This window comes from Helicoverpa zea, chromosome 7, assembly GCF_022581195.2.
Source record: "Helicoverpa zea isolate HzStark_Cry1AcR chromosome 7, ilHelZeax1.1, whole genome shotgun sequence".
Lineage (NCBI taxonomy): Eukaryota > Metazoa > Arthropoda > Insecta > Lepidoptera > Noctuidae > Helicoverpa > Helicoverpa zea.
The window spans coordinates 7,907,449-7,929,972 of NC_061458.1; the positions used below are offsets into that span (position 1 = coordinate 7,907,449).

The 22,524-nt window shown below is 35.2% G+C and overlaps 1 protein-coding gene across 1 annotated transcript; it reads left to right on the forward strand.

Moving 5' to 3' along the window:
• The first annotated feature begins 10,882 nt into the window (after positions 1–10,882).
• On the forward strand, positions 10,883–22,094 carry LOC124632026 (aldehyde dehydrogenase 1A1-like). The gene is made up of 11 exons (XM_047166679.1): positions 10,883–11,029; positions 18,101–18,205; positions 19,363–19,630; positions 19,717–19,833; positions 20,044–20,231; positions 20,351–20,453; positions 20,536–20,720; positions 20,803–20,967; positions 21,094–21,251; positions 21,439–21,513; positions 21,898–22,094. The coding sequence occupies exons 1-11, from the start codon at positions 11,003–11,005 to the stop codon at positions 21,965–21,967; spliced, it is 1,461 nt and encodes a 486-aa protein (XP_047022635.1). The 5' UTR covers positions 10,883–11,002; the 3' UTR covers positions 21,968–22,094.
• The last annotated feature ends 430 nt before the right edge of the window (positions 22,095–22,524 follow it).

Here is a 22,524-nt window from a genome sequence, read left to right on the forward strand (position 1 = left end):
CGAGCCGAGAGGGATAGTTAGAACGGAGGCCGTTTGTCTCTTTCTAACACCTTGCCAGCATAATAAAATGTTGTGATCAACAGTTTTGTCTTCCCAAAAAAACAATTGAATCACATATATTTTTATCTTATTTTACAAATTAATAAAAATCGCATTAATTTATTAGGCAGATACGAATATACCTATACGAATAAATTATTTATATAAATTATTATTCTTTAAACATAAACAACATAATTTTTTTTTTAGCGGTAACCCTGAACATTCTTGGCGCGTAATCAGCATTTAAAATTTTGTTTATATTTTTTGTATTAAATCAATTTAAACTATTTAAATGGTGAAAAAGTATTGCGTTTATACTTGTAAAAGTGAATCCTAGGTGGTTGCAATATATCGTTCCACAGGTTAGCTAATAATAACATTTTCGTAAACCAAACAACTAGGGTGCCCATGAATTCTTGTAATGAGTGAAAATATGGGTAATGGATTTTAAAACTGTTGTACTACACACCTACAACAAACACCTGCGATATGGTTATTTCCTTTTTTACAATCCATCCAAAGGTTGTCTGTAAGAGATCGCTTTTAGCGATAAGACCGCCCATTGTGTCACCGACTTCAAAATTTTTGTTTGTTCTTGTTGTTTTTTTTAATTGGTGTGCATAATAAAGAATATATCTATCTATACTATTGTTATAGCTTCCCAAAAAATGAAGAAAGGCGACATAAATGGCTCAGAGTCTATATATGAAGTACGAATACAAAAAAAACAGTCTTCACTTCGAATCTTCCTGCTTTTTTACTGCTAATTCCCGCTAATTATTAAAAGCCGTTATAAGTATCTTAAGGTCACAAACTGCGTAAGTTAAAACTTCAATACCAATCTGCGTTTAATAATCTTAGCAAATTCGGATTTGTCTCACATAGCTTAATCTCATAGTCACCCTATTAGAAAGGGACAGACAGCCTCCGTACTAACTGTTTCACTCGGCTCGTTTTTTGGGTTTACGTGCGCAGTCCTGTTTACTAATATTATGTCTATGATTACATCTACTTAGTTACACACAAACATGAGGCTTTCTATCACTACATTAATTATTATGTGCATTCATAAGTGAAGATGGATCGCTCACTATGTTAGTGGTAGCCTAAAATACCCCTTTATACAGTTCACGGTTAATTATTTCCCTTGAAGCTTGTCTTACCAATGTTCTAAATTCTGTCCTTGGATTAGAACAATGTGCACATTATTATCCAGTGAATAAGCTTGTTTAATGGAATCAGAAATGTTTAGTGTTGAACCTTGAAAATTATGTGACGAGGGAATAAATTTTTGTTTTCAATATTTTTGGGTGTGGCAATTTTATATAAAAAATGCTTTGTCTATAAGTAGAATTCAGCAATACAAGTAGTGCCTTTTTAAGTTCAATCAGTGTTTTTTTATTGGTATCATAATAGTACGTCTCTCTCGGCACTTCATATGCAGAAAAGTGGTTGTTTGTGTAAATAAAATTATAGTTATTTCCCATAGCACCAATTTAATTATTTTTGCGGTATTTTCTAGAGCAGTTGAATAATTTCTCTGCGACTCACCAAGCTACGCTGTCTCACCGCTTTTATAAGTAAACATTTGTTATCATTCCTTTGTTTTGTTCGTTATTCCTCTGAAGGAATTGTGGTTTGACATGTTTGAAAACCAAGAGGTTCAAAATATGTTTGATGTGTTTGATCGAAACTGAAAGACTGTGCGACGGTCTACTGTTTTTAGTTATTTCAAAATTCAGCTACATAAATAGAACACTCTTGTCAATGTACCTACTACATGAACGTGATCAGTTCTGGTTTAACGTTTATCTGTAGGTTTTATTAGGGCATGTGTCTACATACCCATTAAAATGCAACATAACATGCCATAAACTAGGATTTTAAAGCGAACCCCTACTATAAAGTTATGAAAAGAGCGTCCTTCATAAAATGTAGACCAATATACTCTTATCTTCTGAGAGGAAATATTATTTTTTATTAAGTTCCAGAGCACCCGAGGTAAACTTTAATTTTATATTACAAAGAACGCTCGCGCTTCTATTAATTTTATCCGTTATTAATTCGATAGTATCTAAGTTTTTTTCCATACTTTATTTACACTTTCATGGCTGAATCGTTGAACTAATATATTACTTAAACTAGGCTGTCTCCAAGAGTTTCCTGCACAATGTTCTTATACTCCAAACTGATGAAAACTCCAACGGATGAAAAATATACTGGAGCTCGATATTTTAAGAGATAGTGGAACTACTGTGTCCTTAGATTATCTCAGTTCCTCCAAATAACATGTCCTTGCTAGAGTGATACAGAGCGTCCTATTTCCAGACAAAGGGATAATTTCGGTCAACGACATCCCGCATGTCGCCTCCATACTCTAATCCAATTTGTTCACCGTGTCTGTCTGTCTATCACGCATTTAAACTTGGGCGCGCAGGAACTTTTGCAAAACACGGAAACACTAAGTTGAATATGTTGTAAGTGTCGTTCATATTGTTTATTAAAAGTTCAATTTGTTTTACTTTAGTTGTGAGTTTAAGGGATCCTGGTAAGATGATTTCCTCAAACTATGTACCTTGACATTTTCAGATCTGTCCAGCTGAAATTACCTAAATAGATTCTAATATTAAACGTCAATAATAATTTGTTCTGCACCACTGATATCATGTTACCTATTCTGATGTCTAGGTATCATGATATGTATATCAACACCAAAGCTAAGGTGTCATAATATTATCCAGCGACTTTACTTAATCAGACTTTGTTAATTTTCTTTGTATTAAAAGACAAAACAAACTTTCATTTTGAAATTTCCTCCATTCAAATCATTTAATTTAAATTTATACTTACTGTGACGTAGGTCCGGGTTATTGTTTAAACTGAAGCGCCTATAATAGCCCGTCGCCAGAAACTTTTAGTTAATTAAAACTATAAGTTTACTCTGTGATAAACTTCTGAAAATTGTACAATATTTTAGATTCATTTCGCTTTGATAAATTCAATTTAATAAATAATTATTAATTATATGCCTATCAAGGCAGTATCAAGTATCATTACTTATGAAAACATTTTTTTACAGAACACATGGGGGATTAGTCATATTATCATCAATCAATCACAAAATAAACATATATCATTGTGATGATCATGATCGAGATATGCAATACTTACATGTTTCAACTTGTAAATCAACGTCAATTTGGCTTTTTATTTATCCTGGACAGCCTGAAAGCCTATGGACAAAGTGTGTGTGTGAGTGTGTGGCCTGGTAGTCAGCTGCGTCCGGGTAGACAGGAGGCCGACCACAACATAGTTGGGAAAAAGGTTCGAGTCTGTGGCCAACGATGATTCGATATTCAAGGTATTGATGAAGACGTGATGTCTTGAAAGTAGTTATCTTAAAGATCGTTTATTTCCCATCATTATCGGTTAGAGATGTAGCTGTTTAGAGAGGAACATATCTAATAAAATTCGACCCTGCCTGATAGATTCACTTTGTACCATCAAATGTAATCAAGTGATTTGTTGCAATGGATTCTGGCGCATAGTATGATGTGACATTGCTTATCGCTTCAATGGGTGTCTCATAACAATGGTGTTTTGACTGCAGTGTAAAGTAAGCTATTATGCATTATGTTACAGGTATGTTTTGGCTATGCACGATAAATGATATGAATGGTTTTCATTTGTCATCATTTCATCACATCTTTTTCATCTAAAGTTTTCCATCATCTATTAAGTATTATCAAATATGTTGTCACAATAAATTATACTCAATATAGAAACGGACCTATTTTCGTGAAAAAAATAATTGTTAGCTCCAATTTATTGTTTACTACGAGTATTTTAAATTATTTATGTTTTGGAATTTCATTATAATACTGTAGGTACTATTGAATTTTATTTTCACATTAGATTCAATCATTATTGAAAGCTATACCTACGTATTTTATACAACGTTATCCGTATATGTAGTATTTTCTCATCAAGGATACTTCGTATAAACGGAAGAAATGATATAACTCGTGTCGAAATTAATCACGCATACCTTTTTTAGGGTTCCGTAATCAACTTGGAACCCTTATTACGTTTAATAAATGTATAAGTAAAATATTTTGCCTTCGTTGGAACTTTTAATGTCAAATCTTACACAACGTCTTGAGCGATAAGTGCAAAGTTTTCACTTCACTTTCAAACTTCTGTAGTTACGCACCACCTGCCATAATTTTAAGGTAACAGCCTGAATTTTTCAAATTACCGCCTCAAAGATTCTGTAGTACTTACTCTAAAGTCTTAACAATATTCCTGAGTAAAAGCAAAGACTTTTGTAGGTAATATCTCAGCTTTAAAAGGTACCAGCTGTGCGTCCAAGAAAATTTATTGAAGTAGGTATCTCGTCGCAACTCGTACATCAATCGACATTAAACTTGCACTGACACGGACTTCCAAGTTCTTTGTGAACCACTTAACTGTCTTACGAGACACTGTGTGACGTCATTACACGCCTGAACGCATTCGACAAAGAGTTACAATTTTGTTGCTGAAGAAAAAATACTGGTAAACATTGCGTGTGGTTCATATAATAAAGGGTTTTTTGTTTGACCATGGAGGTTCCGAACTACTGAACAGATTTGTATAATTCTATCACTATTGCAAAGCTAGACTAACACTGAGTAATATAGGATATATTCTAGCCCACGATATGTAGGACGTCTGTCATTGAACATCCTTGGCCGTCGTTACGGGTAGTCAGAAGCCAGTAAGTCTGACACCAGTCTAACCAAGGGGTATCGGGTTGCCCGGGTATAACTGGGTTGAGGAGGTCAGATAGGCAGTCGCTTCTTGTAAAGCACTGGTACTCAGCTGAATCCGGTTAGACTGGAAGCCGACCCCAACATGATTGGGAAAAAGGCTCGGAGGATGATGATATGTAGGACGATGATCCTGTACAAATGCTCTTTATTTAAAAGCACTTACTCAACAAGGAGGTTTCTAAGAATACTAAGTCACCAGCACTAGTAGTAGTTAGTAGATTAGGCTAGTACTAGGCTTCTAGTCACAGAAGTAGATACTTTGATATCGATCGAACATTCAATATCTGGCATCTTTACATGTGTAAGTAGGTAAGAAAACATTATCATTATGTACTCTTACCTATTTACATATGTAGTAAGCACGTCGTGGCTGCAAAAGTTTAATTATCCATCTTAAAAATCATCCCAATATAGGTACTTACAGTTATAATTAAGTGTGTACCTATATCAAAACTTTTAATGACCTTCGAAATACGATTTTGTAATCGACATTACCGCCCCACGCGGCAAGCATTCGATAAGTAAGTAAATATTATGCTTAACATAATGATATATGTATGTACGTACCTATATTATACCTACTCGATTTCCTTATCAGATGAGATTGTGAGTGCTGCATTCAATTTCAGTAGATAGGTACTTATCTTCCCGCTATCGAATTAATGTGGAGTACATGATATTAGCTAATTTGATAAGTATTACACAATGTTTTCACTATTTACTTTATCTACAAAGCCTTTTCCTAAGTATATTGCGGTTTCCAGTCTGCGTTAAAGTGCAATAAATAATACCTATATTTTTATAAAAATAAATATTCTTTTACTTAATAGAATTTTGTTGTTAGTACTTATTTATGTTGAACTATATCAACAGTAAATGGGAAGGCATGCTGAGAGAGAAAGAACATTGAGTGCATAACGGCTCTTAACAATGCGATTAGACACATGTTGTAGTTTTATCTTGTGACGTCATTTAAATATTGCACTTCTATTGTTTTAAACTGAAATAGACATGGCAATGCAATCGTTGAAAAACATAAATATAAATGGGAAAATACTACGTCTAATAATATTTTAGACAGCATTTCTAACTAGTGTATGAAAATAAAAATTGAGATTTTTAGGTAGGTAATTAAAACCTCATATCAGACTAATCCCGATACAAATTAGCACACCCATAGACAAAGTCACAGCTGTGCAATAAAAAACGAGACATTGTTTAAATTCCGAATACATATTCGGACACCAGTCAAGGCCAGTGTGAGTTCTATTTTTAAAATAGATCCAAACATCGATCCTAATAATAGTTATTTCACAACAAGCGCAAGTCGCTGATTTTTGCGTTTTAAGCACAATACTTTTTCGACTATTATACATACATAAAAATACCACGAACTGTCTAAAGGTTAAGATATGATCGATACCATTATTAATTTTATTAGTCACACCCATTTTTTACATTAGATATAAGTAGTACCGAAATGTGGACTTTGGCCTGAAGTCCTATCGCACAAATTCACACTTGTTTATGAACATACATATGTAGTTGTTTGCTGAAATAAAGTGATAACAAAGACACTGATTAAGATTACAAAGGTTTTATCTGCATGTTACTCATTCCGAAGTTATAATGTTTGAAACTCAGTCGGTTTGCAACGATATCATCGAATTCTTTTTTAATTTATTGATACTATTTTGTATTTTTTTTAATACAAATCTGGCATCAAAATATTCCCGGTAAATCCTCATAAATATTAATTAGAAATGTTATGATTATGTATTAAAACACATAGAGCAGACACTATCTCTTCATCAGAAAGGAGAAATGTAGATGAAGCAACCAACTCACTGTGCCACCTATATAACAAAATTGTCTCAGGACACACGTCGCTACAAAACAAAAGCTATTCGAATGCTATCTATAGCTAAAGAATTTCGAGCTCGACAATGTTCGCGCAGCAAATAGACCGTATAATCAACGCTGAATTTCAATCCATTATAATGTAACTGATCTATATGTACTGCAATCTATGCCTATCGGTAACAATGGACATGATTACCGTGTCTCCACATAATAACACGTTCGCAAGGTCAGATGTGTATAAACTACAAAGATAACAAATAAAACGGTGAATTGCCTGTTTCCTAGTTGAGTGTGATTGATGTTTCTTTTTTCGTCGTGCTCAACGGGATCAAAGTCAACTAATAGCACGGTGATATTGCACCTGTCACCACAGCATGGCACCAGTGCTGGCAATAACTTCAAAATATATTCTTCGTAAGCAAAACAGACTTTACACATGCGATTGAAATAATTCGTCAGCCGGTTTGCCATATAGTGATTTGTAAGGAGTAAGCAGGATGATGTTATGAATATACATACTCGTTTAACTTATAAAGTGTCACGTATGTATGTATTTGAAATTAGCGAAATCCAGTTAATCGAATAACACTCAAGTTTCTAGACAAGGCCTTCTCTTGACATGGATTCCTTTCATAGGTAATTCTTGAGTACTGAGGAGGTATTAATTAATTCAGCTCAATAATGACTAGAGAGAGTCTCCTGTCAGTTATTCCTCGAATTCATTACCCTAAAAGAGGTCACGCCCAAACACATACATTTCACTTACTAGGTTACAAACTTATGCCTCACATGTTGATATCTCTACAAGAGATCCTTGTGAAGAGTCCTCATAAAGGATTCTAGTTGATATCTACTATCAAATTGGAAGCCGTTATAAGTCAAGAGTCTCAGATGCCTATCATTGTTTATGCGTAGGATTATTAACGATAAGTGGCAAATCAAGACAACTGCGATTCTAATTTATTACCTACACACCCAATTTGTTACTAAAAGTTGTGGGGATTGTATGAAATCCTTATTCTTACAATTAATAAGGATTTCCACAACTGTTAAAGAAGTGGGTTAACAAGCGCTAAGTCCTTTTATGTTTCAGTAAGCTACTGAACCAGTTTTACACTAAGACTGAAAAGACCTTTCATGCTAAATTAACCCTGCTGTTAAGATCGCTGTTAAATTTTATTATCAAACAAAGCTACACATTTCTTATGTTAGAATTTGGTATCTTAACGTTGACAGTTCTCTAGGTTCATGGCCATTTCTTTTACCTTGGCAACCTTGGAAAAACCACGCTTATCATTATCTCATAATCAGGGGTAATAAGCATGTTAGTAAACAATCAATTATCTACTTTAATTAATGATAAATTCAAGTGCAGTTAGTCAAGAGCACCTATATTGCGAACAGTACTTATATTTGATTTTGTGAAATAAACAATGTTTGATAAATAATAATATATGTAAGTTCACAAAATATCCTGTTTTAAGTCAAAGATACTAGTCTTTATGGCCATCAAATATAAACAGAAAAAAAAACGATACGATAGAAACGGATAAACAGTCGGTTGGTAACGAAACGCAAACGTAAATAGACAAGGAAGATCGCCTTAACGTCACATTTGTGATTCTAGGAACTCACTAAGGGTCAATTCCCACTGAAAGAGCAGCGGCCGGCAGCGGCCGTAAGAGCACGGACAATGTAAGAGAGCGGCGCGGCGCGGCCCGGCGCGGCGCCGCGCTCGGGCTCAATCACTTGCATTTGCGGCCGCTGCCGGCCGCTGCCGGCCGCTGCTCTTTCAGTGGGGATTGACCCTAAGACCATGGACGAGACGCCACACACTCAAGCTCAAGAGACAAAAGACTGTTTACATGGACACGAACACCTTTGAATGATCTTAGACTATCCGTGTGCCAGCAAGAATAAATACTTTTTCCTTGAGATAGCCAGCGTAGTCACAAATTACACTTTGTGCTTCAGTGCAGTAGATGGGTCAAGCATAACAAGGTAGATTTAATTTGATGTTAACAATTTTTTTTAATAAATTATTCGTGTTATAATGAAAAGTGTCATCGGGAAATGTTGGGTTAATCCCTTGAGCATTATTAACCCTTAAGACTTGTGTCGAAAAGAAAAAACTCCGCTTCCAAAAACCTATTTCTTATTTTTTCAGCCGAACAAATTCTTGTTCAGGTTCCGATGTTAACATCTTCTAAGAAAAAGTATGAATGAAATTACCTATATTATAAAATAACTAGGTATGTGCAAAGTTTTTTTACATCTTAAGTTTTTAAAAAGAAATGCTTTATTTAATGCAAGAATATTACAGTAACAGAATATAAAATATACATCAAAGAAATAGGATATAGGTACCTAATTTTGGATCATTTTTAATCCTTACAGTTGCAATGTTGTGAAAATGTTATTACTTAGTTTATACGTGATTGATAAGGAAACTAAACATAAAAATACGCTATCTTCACAGTTGACTGTTACCTATTAAGGCATGATCACACAGAACATTTTTACGTACGTATCTGTCAGATACAATACGCTGGCACAAGTTTATATGTATCTTTATCCCTAACTGTGTATACTAAGTGCCGTCGCCCGCATTACTACGGAAACTTTAACTGGATAATGATTAATTTGAATCTGATACGTCTAACAAACCGGATATTCTTTGCCAGGGTACATAATGGCTTTGCTGCCGATAACAACTCTCTTGTTCGTGTCTGTCAGGACCAAAGTCCAGGACCGACTGTCATTAAGTTGCAAGAATGAGAAAATATAGATAAAAGGAAAGTCATTTATTTATAATAGACTGAAAATCAACACTTTTTAAAGGTCAAATATATAACCAATGGAAATATAAAAAGTAGTTTTATTGAAAACATCACTAAATGTTGTTGCTAGGAAATAACCTAGGTGCAAAAAAAGCAAGATCATGGAACTCGTATTTAGTTCACGTCAAGAGAATCGCTTTGGATTTTTTTTTTTAGTTATTACGCAGAAAGTTGCATGGTTGCTAACTATCCCGTGTGTATACATCCTAAGAAAATGTGAGGGAGTTATTTTATTTCTTAACAATATCCTAATTTCGTTTACTATTGCCCAATATTGCGCAAGGATTTTTGCCAGATAATTTTAGTAACCGATCAGTGTTTCTAGTGACATTTATTTATAAATTCATTTGAGTAGGCATTTAAATCTCATTATGAATTTTGATTTTAAATACCTAATTCCAAAATTTAATGCGGCTAAATATCATACATAATATAAAAAAATATATATATTTTATATATATTTTAATAAAATATATATTTTTATATATATTTTTTAATATTTAATCCTGTAAATAAACAATCCTATCAAGATTGTTTACTTTTTTAATACAACAGAGGATGTTTTTAAATTCTGGAAGGAATTTAATTAATTCAAGCTCAAATTATCGTTGATCTTTATCGGCAATTTCTAGTGGATCGAATATTTTGCAGTCTTCCCAACTCTATCGCAGCATTCCCGATACAAAACAGCAGTCGACCTTTAATGTCATTGACCCCTACTATCTGGAAAGTAGCCCGTGGTTCGAGCATAATATATCTCACATTTTTACAAAAGTTGTTTTGAAGTCTGTTTACACATGGCAAGGCAACACAGTTGTTTTACGATTGCACAATATTATGTAGCAGTCACCGCTAAAAATAATTATTTTGGATTCACTGGAGTATTTTAATAGATAGCTAGTACCTAGTCCGGATACAAAAAATATTAAAATAGGCAAAATATTTTTTAGTAATTTTTACAAATAAATTGAGAAAACCCCAACTAAGTATATGGTGTAAAAGGTACACTGTGTTATCAATACATTATTAAATACAATGTATACTATTGACCTATAAAATAAACTTTAAACCATTTTATTCTCTAAGAGCCCCAAAAACTACGCAAGAGAAAAATAATGAACAGTTACACTATCTACATTTTATTAAATGAAAACAGGAAATCTTGTTAATGGAATCTTTTTAATTAAAGATAACGCCTTCAAATATGTAATATAAGTATGCATAAAACTGCAACCATAAAAAAATAAAAACAAAGCTCTAAAAATGCCGGCCGACAATGTTTTTGTTTTGCTAGCCGGCAGCTGTTATCATATCGGGATTTAGATTCTGTTATACAATATAAAGTGATCTGCTCAGAGCATCAAAATTAAACCCGGCTCGCACTTTACTCGTGGCAGACGTGTTGTGTCAGTGATACCGTCCATAAGTTTATAATTTGTTAAAATGGCACCGCAAATTAAATACACTAAGGTATGAAAATTATGAATATTTATTTGAGCGGATATTTTTTTAAATACTTGACGAATTACGAAATAGGAATAAAAATTGTATTTGACCCTAAAAGATGTGCTCAATTTCACCCATTTCTCGAGGAAAGTACTTTTGGTACCAAGATCTTAGCCACGGTTTTTGTGATTGTCATAAGCTATCACTGCCTAACCTCCACGGTTTTTGTGTTTGTCATAAGCTATCCCTGTGAAACACACAAATAGCCAGGCCCGCCGCTAGCTGTTAGTTCGCCCGCGTGCAAATCTGATTATGCCGCCCTATGACCTTATATTATACTGGGTTTTGTCAAAAAAAAAAAACGAAAAATTCGTTTAGATTATTAAATATGTATTTTAATTAGGTACAAGTAATCATATTGTTTACTGAAGTGTAAAACTAAGCCATATAATCATAAGGCAATTTTGCCACCCCCAAGTTTAGGTATTATGTATTGGCACATGCAGCATGCAGCCCAAAAGGTTGTGGAATCTGGTCTTAAAGTTAACAATTGTCATTACCAATACCATTACCACCGATGAACTGAATAGATTTTGGTTTATATCTTAGTGCGACTGGCGCGATGCAAGAAGAGAGAGCCAATTGTACGATTATATTTTTTTAGTCTATAATCTGAAAAAGTAATTGGAGCCTAAGGCGTCTCTAGCTAATGTCCGTAAATGAGCTTGTTTAACCAAGTGGCCCCTGTGTTTTGAAAGATTGTGATTAATACGTAACAACATATGTATATCAAAGTAATTAGAACAGTTTATTATTAAAGAACTTAAATATCTATAGGAATGTTTAGTAAAGATTCATTCAGTAAAAGATGATAGCGTCAACTTTTTTGGTGGGTTTCCCGTTGAAAAAGTCACCGCATAAGACATGTTTCATATGAAATGAAGCGCGAGCGAAGCGAGCGCGAAAGATTTTTAGTCTAAGGACACAAAATAAATAAAAATAAAATAAACCGGCCAAGTGCGAGTCGGACTCGCGCACCGAGGGTTCCGTACAAATGCTGTATAGATAAAAAGTGAGTTTCGTGCCAACCGTTCAGTCAAAATAGTTAATATTTTTTATTTTATAATATAACTAAAATAGTAGGCCAGTACCTTGTAAAAGTTATTTTATTGAAGTTATTTATATACAACATTTTATAGTCATCATTCAGAAATCTGATTGAAAATAACTAATTATGTCTTAAAGGTCATGGGGCATATCTGACCCGCTTTGTAAAAAGTGGCGAACATGAATCAAAGTAGTTTTAAATCGTGGAGAATGGTATGACGTTTCTTTGAATATAAATATTTTATTAAAATTCCATGGAGACGAATGTCCAGGATCGTTTGAAAAATATAAAAGACAAGCAGTTTCAGAGGATTGTACAGGTTGCAATGCTAGTTTTTATTGCTAAAGACATTTCATAAAGAAGGAAGGTGCCAATCCGGATGACCAGGATCTGATGAGGATCTGGAAACCCTGAGAAATCGAGGGCAACTCTTGAATATTGTAGGCACGCATCGAGTCATAACCAGACATGTGAGTGTATTTTTGAGGGTACTGGTAAACAGTGAAGGTTTGGAGCTGATTTGATTATGGAGACTACAGAGAGTCAAGGGAACTCCCGAACGGTATGTTGCAACTACCACGTGTTTGGGCTTATTTTATTCGTATTGACGAAGACTTTCCAAAAAGATAGGTTTGACTGCCATTGTGGGATCGACAGCTAAGATCAGATATAGTTATGGGAACTCCTTTACAATTTATAACATAACCTTGTGTTGGAGCTTATTTTATTTTAGGTGATGAGAATTCACTACTAACTTGGGTTAAAGCAGCCATTGCAGGAATGGGATCTTTTATTTTTGAGGGATTAATCACCTAAAGAGCCCCAGTTTCAGGTTTTTTTCGAAACCGCCTGACGACTTGTAGCTGTCGAATTGTAACAACGACTTCTAGAGAGTAGGATTCGGGGCTGCTGGCTTTACGTTTCTAGAGCCTTGACAAAAGTGTAATTCTGTCCCTTTCTTTGTTTTATAAAGTCGGCATTATTTTATTTTGTAGCATTTTACAAAAAAATCCAACTTCAATCATATAAAAACCGGCCAAGTGCGAGTCGGACTCGTGCACGAAGGGTTCCGTAAATTACAGTTAAATCAACCTATCTCAAAAACTATAAGAGATACTTTGATCAAACCAAAAATCGTTGAAAGAGTTAATTAGCATGCATCACCTCTATTTTTTTTAGAATTTTATACCCCGTAGTTATAAAAATAGAGGGGGGGGGACATACTTTTTACGACTTTGAGAGCTGATATCTCAAAAACCGTTCACTTTAAGAAAAATGTTTTTTAGAAAACTTTATATCATTTTAAAAGACCTTTCCATTGATACCCCACACGGGTATGTACATCGAAAAAAAAAATTTCATCCCTCAGTTACATGTATGGGGGGCCCCACCCCCAATTCTTTTTTTTACTATTTAGTGTCATATTTTTGTAGCGGTTCATACAACACATATTCCCATCAAATTTCATCACTGTAGTACTTATAGTTTCCGAGTAAATCGGCTGTGACAGACGGACAGACGGACAGACGGACAGACGGACATGACGAAACTATAAGGGTTCCGTTTTTGCCATTTTGGCTACGGAACCCTAAAAAGCAACAAGAAAACAAAAGCAAGAAAGAAATTAAAAAGATGTTAGGTGCATCGGTCTAGAAGTCGGTGTCTAGAGGATGCATCTATATTTATTTAACCACCGAGATCTAGACCGATGCATATAAACAGTTTTCTTGTTGTTTTAGAAGTTGTTTTTTTTTGTAAAAAGTTTTTATTTTTAACTTTTGTGAAAAGTTCTCGTCAATACGAATAATATAAGCCCAAACACGACGTAACTAAAACATACCGAGTTCTCTCGACTTTCTCACGTCTCCATCATCAGATAAGCTCTAAACCTTCACTGTTTGATAGTTTCACCAGACATTCATCTGAGAATCAAGTTTTAATCCTATGCATGCCTACAATTTCTGATAGTTGCCCTCGATTTCTCAGGATTTCCATCATCAGATCCTGACCTGATGACAATGGAAGTAAACGGCGAGTATACTCTTTCACTACAAAGAAATGATTTCTCAGATCCGTCAAACTTGGTCGTTTAAATTCCCCATTGAAATGAGGAAAATATTTGATGTTTACACCTGATTTTCTCTAGATTCCCATGGTTCACATTGATGCGACTAATGCCATAGTAAATCAGAGCCTTTATCATTATACTGTGCTATATTTCGTTCGTATCCGCCGTGGGTATGGTTTTCATACTAAGGTGCCCAATGACCTTTGAATGATTTAAAATTTTTCACAGTTTAGAGGCCATTATACACACATCAAAAGTGTCTAGGGATCAACATATATTTTTGCAATAACTTTTCTCCTGATTGATATTAATTAAAATTTTCTTTAAGGATTCATCAAATAAAGTGTTTTCGTTTGTCACAGTAACGATAAACCAAGTCACCTTTGCACTAATAAAGAAATTTGCCATTTTCCTAATAAAGGGATTTTTGACATTTGAAACACTAACACAAAAGTTCGAAAAAAAAGACTGAAATAACAGTTTTCTTTAAAAGTTTATTGGGTAACTTAAACAATTAATAATCCGTGTTTCTACCGCGAACACTAACAACACAAGAACATCGGTTTGGCATACTCAAAATGAGTTCATCCAAATCACGATGTGGAATGGCCGCCCATGTTCGTTGCAACAACAAAAAAAGGTCTTCTTGCGACTGGATACCCTCCATATTCGGCAGAGCTCTTCTCTGTAGCATATCCCATGCATGCTCAATCGGGTTCAAGTCTGGCGACTGAGCAGGCCAGGGCAGGACATTGATGTTAGCTGCCGCGAGAGTCTGTCTTACAACTCTTGCGGTGTGCGGTCGTGCATTATCATGCATTAACTGAAATAAGGGACCGATTTGCACTTGTAGAGGAACGATGACGTCTGATACAATCGTCTCAGCATAAATTTGAGCGTTGAGGTTGCTTCTGATCCAAATCAACTCAGTTCTTCCGCCGATCCAAATACCCGCCCATACCATGATGGTTCCACCACTATAAGGATGGACTTCCTGGCAGGATTTTAATCGCTGTTGGCGTCCAGGGGTTCTCCAGTGTCGTATACGTCTTGTATCCGGTCTCATACCAAAACGAGACTCATCAGAAAAGCACACGAAACGCCATTGTTCTTCTGCCCAATTTCTGTGTTCAAGAGCCCATTGATATCGAATCCTACGATTGTGCATTGCTATAGGTGGTACCCGTAGCGGTCTTCGGGAATGAAGGTTCACTTCATGCAAGCGGTTTCTGACTGTTTGGTCGCTAATTAAGTTCCCTGAAGAGTGATGAAGCCTCACGGCTAACATCATGGCGGTTATTGTTGGAGCTCTTCGAGTTAAGATTTGAATGTATCGGTCTTGTCTCCGTGTGGTGCAGCGATACCGTCCTCCATGGCGCTCAGCTACGGTACCAGTGCTTCGGTAACGTGTCCAAAGTCGACTGATAACACTCTGACTTGTATTCAGAGCTAAAGCCACAGTACGTTGCCGGGAACCAGCTTCTATCATTCCCACGGCTCTGAGCATTTCTTCCCTGCTTAAATGACGTCGCCGCTCCATAATAACGTTGGTTTTAATCAGTAGTAGGGAAACAGTAGCACTAATAATGTCTTCAATGCGTTGTATGTGTTTATAGGGAAAATATTGACAGCTGATTTTCATCTTTTACTCGAATTTGATTCACAGTTCCTGATTCAAATTATGAAATGCACCAAAAAGGATCCATATAAATTTATAAAATCATAAATTTATTACAAAGCCACATCTCAATCTCAAGAAATCCGCATAAAAATGCTTGATCCCTAGACACTTTTGATGTGTGTATTTAAGAAGTGTTTGATATGAATTTCACTTTTTATTCAAAACTTTAATATCTCTACGCGTTCATGTGAAAAAGGGTAGGTAGTAAGTTTATAATTATTAAAAAAATATTTTATGTCATGTAAGCAAAAATAATATTTTAATATTTTATGTAACTTCAAATTTATCATTTTCGCAATTTTTCCTTTATCTGTACTATATAACGTTGCTTCGTGCCGAATTTTAAGATTCTGAGTTCACGGGAAGTACCTTGTAGGTTTTGATTCCCTAGCGTGTGACGGAAATTCGTCTAAGGTGTCGGTAAAACTGCTGTATCTTTTGATCGCGTTAACTTAGAAGTTTGATTTTTTCATTGCTTAAAGGGACAATAGACCTAGGTATTTGGTATAAATTTCAATTTGGTACCTTTATTCGTTCGTGAGAAATAAGGTAGTAAGTTTCATTTTATTAAAATATTTTTATTATATTATATAACAAAAAAAAATGAGATTTTCGCAATTTTTCCTATATTTGCATTATATAACAATGCTTCATGCCAAATTTCAAGATTCTGAGTTTACGGGAAGTACCCTGTAGGTTTTGATTCCTTTGCGAGTGTCGAGAATTTGTTGAAAATATCGACATAATCGGTTGTATCTTTTGATTGGCTTGGCTTAGAAGCTTGATATTTTCACAGCCTAAAGGGACAATAGACCCGAGTATTTCATGTGAATTTCAGCTTGATACGTCTACGCGTTCTTAAGATAAAGGGTCTTGACAGACAGACAGACAGACAGACAGACAGACGGACAACAAAGTGATCCTATAAGGGCTCCGTTTTTTCCTTTCGAGGTACGGAACCCTAAAAACACTGTACATTAACAAAGCAAAGTCAAAAATTAAGATATTCACAGAAATAAAGCGCAAATGTATAAGAAGCCGTGCTTTTTCCTTAGAGTTTACATGAAGTAATCATATTATTTGAAGCCAAAGTGTCTTCACTTTGAAAGCCAAAGCCAAAGTGAAGAAAAAGTCATAAAAGACGTGCGCGAAAAATGTTTTTTTCGGAATTGAATGCCTCAACATTAAACAAAGATAAATCGTGATATCTGACATGGAGCCGCGAGCGCAGCGAGCGCTAATTTTTGGAGATGCAAAGGGTGAACCCATCAAAATTGACAGGACACGACCAAAGCGAGGGCGGCTTTTACTGAAATTTTATTGCTTATCTACTTATCTATTTATAGTAAAAATATTTTTATTATATAATTCAGTAATCAGCAATTATGATTTAATTTTGCCGCCCCCTAAATGGTGCCACCCGAGGCATTTGCCCTCCCCTGGCCCCCCACGCTACGCTACTGCCGTGATTGAAACTACAGCTAAATTACTTAGTCTCTGCTGGAGCATTGTTGATCTTAAATAATTTTTAATTTTGAAAATGATTTTGAAAATAAAACCGGCAGTGTAAGTAATATTCTTAGCGCTATTGCTGTGTTCGGAAATATTGAAATCAAATCATTGATAAAATGATATTGTATTTTTTAAATATTAAATAATGTCTGGATAATAAATAATGTCTGGACACATTTTCACACACGGTCGGTTAGCCCCATGGTAAGTTATTGATTAACTTGTGTTATGGGTGCTAACACAACTGATAAACTACATATATATACATATTGATAAGTACATATTGTAACACCCAGACCACGGCCAACAAACATGCTCATCACACACATGTCGACCGAACCGGGAATCGAACCCGGGACCTCAGGTTCGGCAGTCCGGCATGGTGACCATTGCGCCATCGAGGTCGTCTAATATTACGTGATAAGTCGCTCGATTTGCCGCCCCCTAGGACGTGCCGCCCGCGTGCGGTGCACGCATTGCACGCCCGCTTACGGCGGGCCTGCAAATAGCTTAACCTTCTATTGGTGAAAGATTGTGCAAAATATTAAAACTGGTAAACTTAGATACTTCTTTGTAATTATGTCTCTCTATATTGAAATTAATAAATTAATAAATAATAAGTCTTGGGAAAAAGCTTGGGAGATGAAGAAGGCACTTTCAGGTCAAAAATAAAAAAAGTCCTATATAAAACTTATTGTACTATAATAAATTATTCTCTTCTTTCAGTTGTTCATCGACAATGAGTGGGTGGACGCAAAGAGTGGCAAGACCTTTGACACATACAGTCCTCATGATGGATCCGTCATCGCCAAAGTGGCTGAAGGTGACAAGGTTTGTACCTAATAACTTCCTACAGAGAAATATGACAATTAACCAGACGGGATCTTCGTCAAAACTGTGGAGTCTTAAAAATGAAAACGACGAGTTTGTCGTTTCTTACATCGCATATGACCAATGAACAGAAAAATCCTATATATTCGTAAATTACAAGTAGATAAATAAGTAAGTAAATAAATCTACTACGAAAATATAAATAGTTAATCCAATTCTTGTTCCGATAACCAGAAGCCTTCTTAAAATAATATCTTAATTAAATAAACTAAATGTTTAGAATAATACAAAAAAATAAAAGTTAAATGATAAAAAAAAACATAAAATTGCATTGTATTAGGTAAACAACATAAATTCACTGTACAAAACTCATGCAACGGAGTAGGTACATACGAGGACAAAATTCACACGATAAATGATTTTTTTTTTTTTCTGGAAAATTCTATTTTCAATAAAGAACTAGGTACCTAAGTTAGAAAAGTCAAAACAATTAAACTTAAAACCACGGATAAGGGTGTTTTTTGCAATATATTTTTTTGACAAATTACAAATACTTAATTTAATACCTATATATTTTTTCATGATTTCCTTTTTAATATTTGTGTAAGAATCGAAATAAAAATATTTCTGCGATCAGGCAAGATTAAAACGCAACTCGGCAAATTACTTTTGATGGTGACCGTACATACTATTTTCCGTCCTTTGAGGAAAATAGACGAAGTTGCATCTAGTTTTGCTGCAAAATTGTTCTACGTTAATTAATAACTCTTTAAGGAAAACAAAGTTCATGTGGAAACGTTGGAAGTAAATAGGTAAAACCAGTATAACAATGTCACAATCGTTTATTTTAATGGAGAATAAATTCATTTAGCAAGTCCACTGTTGAGATAACTAACTTAACTTTATAATAGGTCATTGATATATTATTGTGATCCCAACTAAACCAAGAAAGAAAAGTATGCAGAACGAAGCTTAGAACAGTTCAGTAACATTCAAAAAGCTATTGCAAAGTCGCTAAGATTCCATTAGTATTGATGATCCAAAAATAAGTAATCCTGCATTAAATATGTGATAGCAACAATAGAGACCGAATCTTTATATTTTTGACGCAGTGTGATGCAGCTAGCATTAAATACAATTATTTTTATGTATTCCAGGCGGATATCGACTTAGCTGTCGCTGCAGCAAAGCGTGCTTTCCACCGTAACTCCCCATGGCGGCAACTAGACGCCTCACAACGCGGTGAAATCATTCGCAAGTTCTCTGACCTCGTCGTCAGAGATATAGACTATCTCACAGAGTTAGAATCCTATAACAATGGGATGGTACTCAACAACGCAAAAGTGTTTGTAGGAAGTGCTGTTAACGTTATTCGGTCTGCAGCCTCGTGTGCAGATAAGGTACATGGAGATACCATTCCTGCAGGTAAATAAGTACTAAAAACTGTAGAGGATATACCAGTAGTTTTAGAAATGCATTTATGACTAAACTAAGTACTTGCTTTTCAACAGATGGCGAGGTGTTCACATATACAACAAGGCACCCTATTGGTGTGTGTGGTATCATCCTCCCCTGGAACGGTCCCATTTACCTATTCGCTAACAAAGTTTGCACAGCATTAGCAGCAGGTTAGTTGACAGTCAGTCTCCATAAAATTTTTATACTCAATTACAAGCAATTACAATTTGAGAATCAAAAATAGGAATCAGAGTTGGAATATGGCTTTTTATAGACCCTTGTGTGGATTTCAAAAATCACCTTGCTTATTTCATAACATGAGTTGTATTTCGATTTATTGGAATTCTGAAATGATGCCTTACAATGATGTTTATTTTAAGGATGTACCGTGGTTGTCAAGCCAGCAGAGCAGACTCCGTTAACCGCGTTGGTGTTGGCGGCGCTACTGAAAGAAGCCGGTGTACCCAAGGGCGTCGTCAATGTCGTCAATGGCTTTGGCCCTGGTGCCGGAACAGCTCTCACTCATCACAGCGATGTCGCCAAGATTTCTTTCACGGGATCAGTTGAGGTAAGCGATACACTAGAGGAACCAAAAGAATATTGACGATATCATGCAATTCACACGTTTGAGTAAAAAATCATCATAAATTCAAATTAAGCACGCTAATCTACGTTTTACACCCACAGGTTGGCAAATTGATCCAACAAGCTGCTGGAGTAAATAATTTAAAGAGGGTCACATTGGAGCTCGGTGGCAAGAGTCCTCTGGTTATCATGAACGATGCTGATTGTGAGTTCTTCAATCACTTATAATACTTACCATTAACTCAAACCATACATTGCAACAAATGTATTTATTCGATAAATTTCAGTGAATCTGGCGGTACCTTTTGCTGCTAATGGAGTATTCTTCCATCAAGGACAAGTGTGCGTCGCAGCTTCTCGCTTATACGTTCAATCTGGAATTTACAACAAATTCTTGGAAGAAGCTGTAAAATACGCAAAGACTATCAAGGTTGGAAATCCAAGAGATCCCGCTACCCAAAACGGTCCACAGGTACTTTCATAAATATTTCAGTTATCATAAAAATCTACTATTTTTAAGTCTTTTTTATCTAAACCATATTTTATTTGTTTAGATTGACAACGAAATGATGACAAAAGTACTTGGCTACATCGAAAAGGGCAAAAAAGAAGGCGCAAAGTTGTTATGCGGTGGTAACAGAATCGGCACAACTGGTTACTATATCCAACCCACAATTTTCGCTGACGTCACAGATGATATGACTATCGCAAAGGAAGAGGTAACTCATTTATCGTTTTAGAGAATTTCACAATCAATACATAATCAAAATTATTATCAAGTTTGCCTTTTTTGTTTATTTGGCCTTTATCATTTACAGCTGTTTATCTTTCTGTTGTTCTTGTAGATTTTCGGCCCAGTACAAAGTATTCTGAAGTTTGACACCCTGGAGGAAGTTATAGACAGATCCAACAACACAAACTACGGTTTGGCAGCTGGAATCTTCACGACCAGTCTTAACACCGCCTTACAATACTCCAAGCACGTCGAGGCTGGCACAGTTTGGTAAGACCCCTTAAGAGTATTTCAGCAGCCACAGACACTCTGAAAAGATGTTACTCAACGAACTTATTAAAGTTCACACAGAAGTAGCACTTTGATGATATATTCTTGCTTCAAAATAAGAAATCTAGGTAAGAATGAACTTTAAATAAAGATATTTAACTTAAGAACATTTATTGCGTATTTGCAGGGTCAACACATACCTACACTTCACTCCTCAGACACCGTTCGGAGGTTTCAAAGAGTCTGGAGTTGGACGTGAAAAGTAAGTTGTCACAATACGAGTATATTACTATTTTAGAATTTACTTCTTGGAATCTACATAGAAAAATCGTTGCATATATTTAGTTTTTAGCCAAAAACATATTTATAATATTTACAGTTAACTCTCATCTTCCCGAAGTCCAAAGTTTTGTACAACCCTTATGCTTAAAACAAAAATTCTTTAATCACTTTAAAATCAAGAGAGAAACAGGGTAGTGTGGCACTACGGTGCGGTGTTGCTTTCCGTTCACTAATTAAACCAAGAATGGTTTAATACTTAATGTATGCAACACCTCCATTTACATGTTTTAAAGTAGAAACGTTAGCTCTCGTAGGTACATTCTTGACCTTTTATGGGTGTTATAACAGCTTTCTTTTTTTCCAGTGGCCTAGACTCTGTGCTATCTTACACCGAAGTGAAGACTGTATGTTTTTCATTGCCCAAGAAGGTTTGAAGATATTTACATTAAAAATGTACTGTTGTCGACGAAGGTACCTGTGCGTGAAGAAAACGTTATTAACCAAAAATATATTGTTTTTAATTCTACTTATTATTCTTTAAGTAAATGATTATTATAATAATCTTGGTATTTTTATTTACTTGTTATGTTATTACCTACTAACCCTTTTCATCATGCACACAAGATGCGAAATTAGTAGAATCGGACCCTCAGATCAGACTCAAATTCACCGATAACATAACATAGTAACACAACTTTTTACTATGAACCTATCAATTTTGAAAGTCAAAAGTTTTTTAGATAAACTGATGTTTATATTGTCGGTGAAAATTGGTGAAAATGAACCTCAGTCTATTTGGCATTACCCCACAAATAGCCACTGAAATAAATGCACTATTTGATCGACACACTTTGTAAGTCAACTGACCCTTGGAATGTTCAAAAGTATAATTAGGAGATCCTTCAAACACCCTAAAATAGAACTGCAAGTGATCTTATAATGGTTCCTTTTATTCTTTTTTAAGGAACGGAAGCCTGTGGACACAGTCGGT

What these genes read in the sequence shown, in the direction of transcription:
- LOC124632026 (XM_047166679.1), top strand. Translation starts at nt 11,003, where the DNA reads ATGGCACCGCAAATTAAATACACTAAG. An exon ending in TATCATGAACGATGCTGATT is followed by an intron (nt 20,454 to 20,535) that starts GTGAGTTCTTCA and finishes GATAAATTTCAG; the next exon opens with TGAATCTGGCGGTACCTTTT. An exon ending in CTACCCAAAACGGTCCACAG is followed by an intron (nt 20,721 to 20,802) that starts GTACTTTCATAA and finishes TTATTTGTTTAG; the next exon opens with ATTGACAACGAAATGATGAC.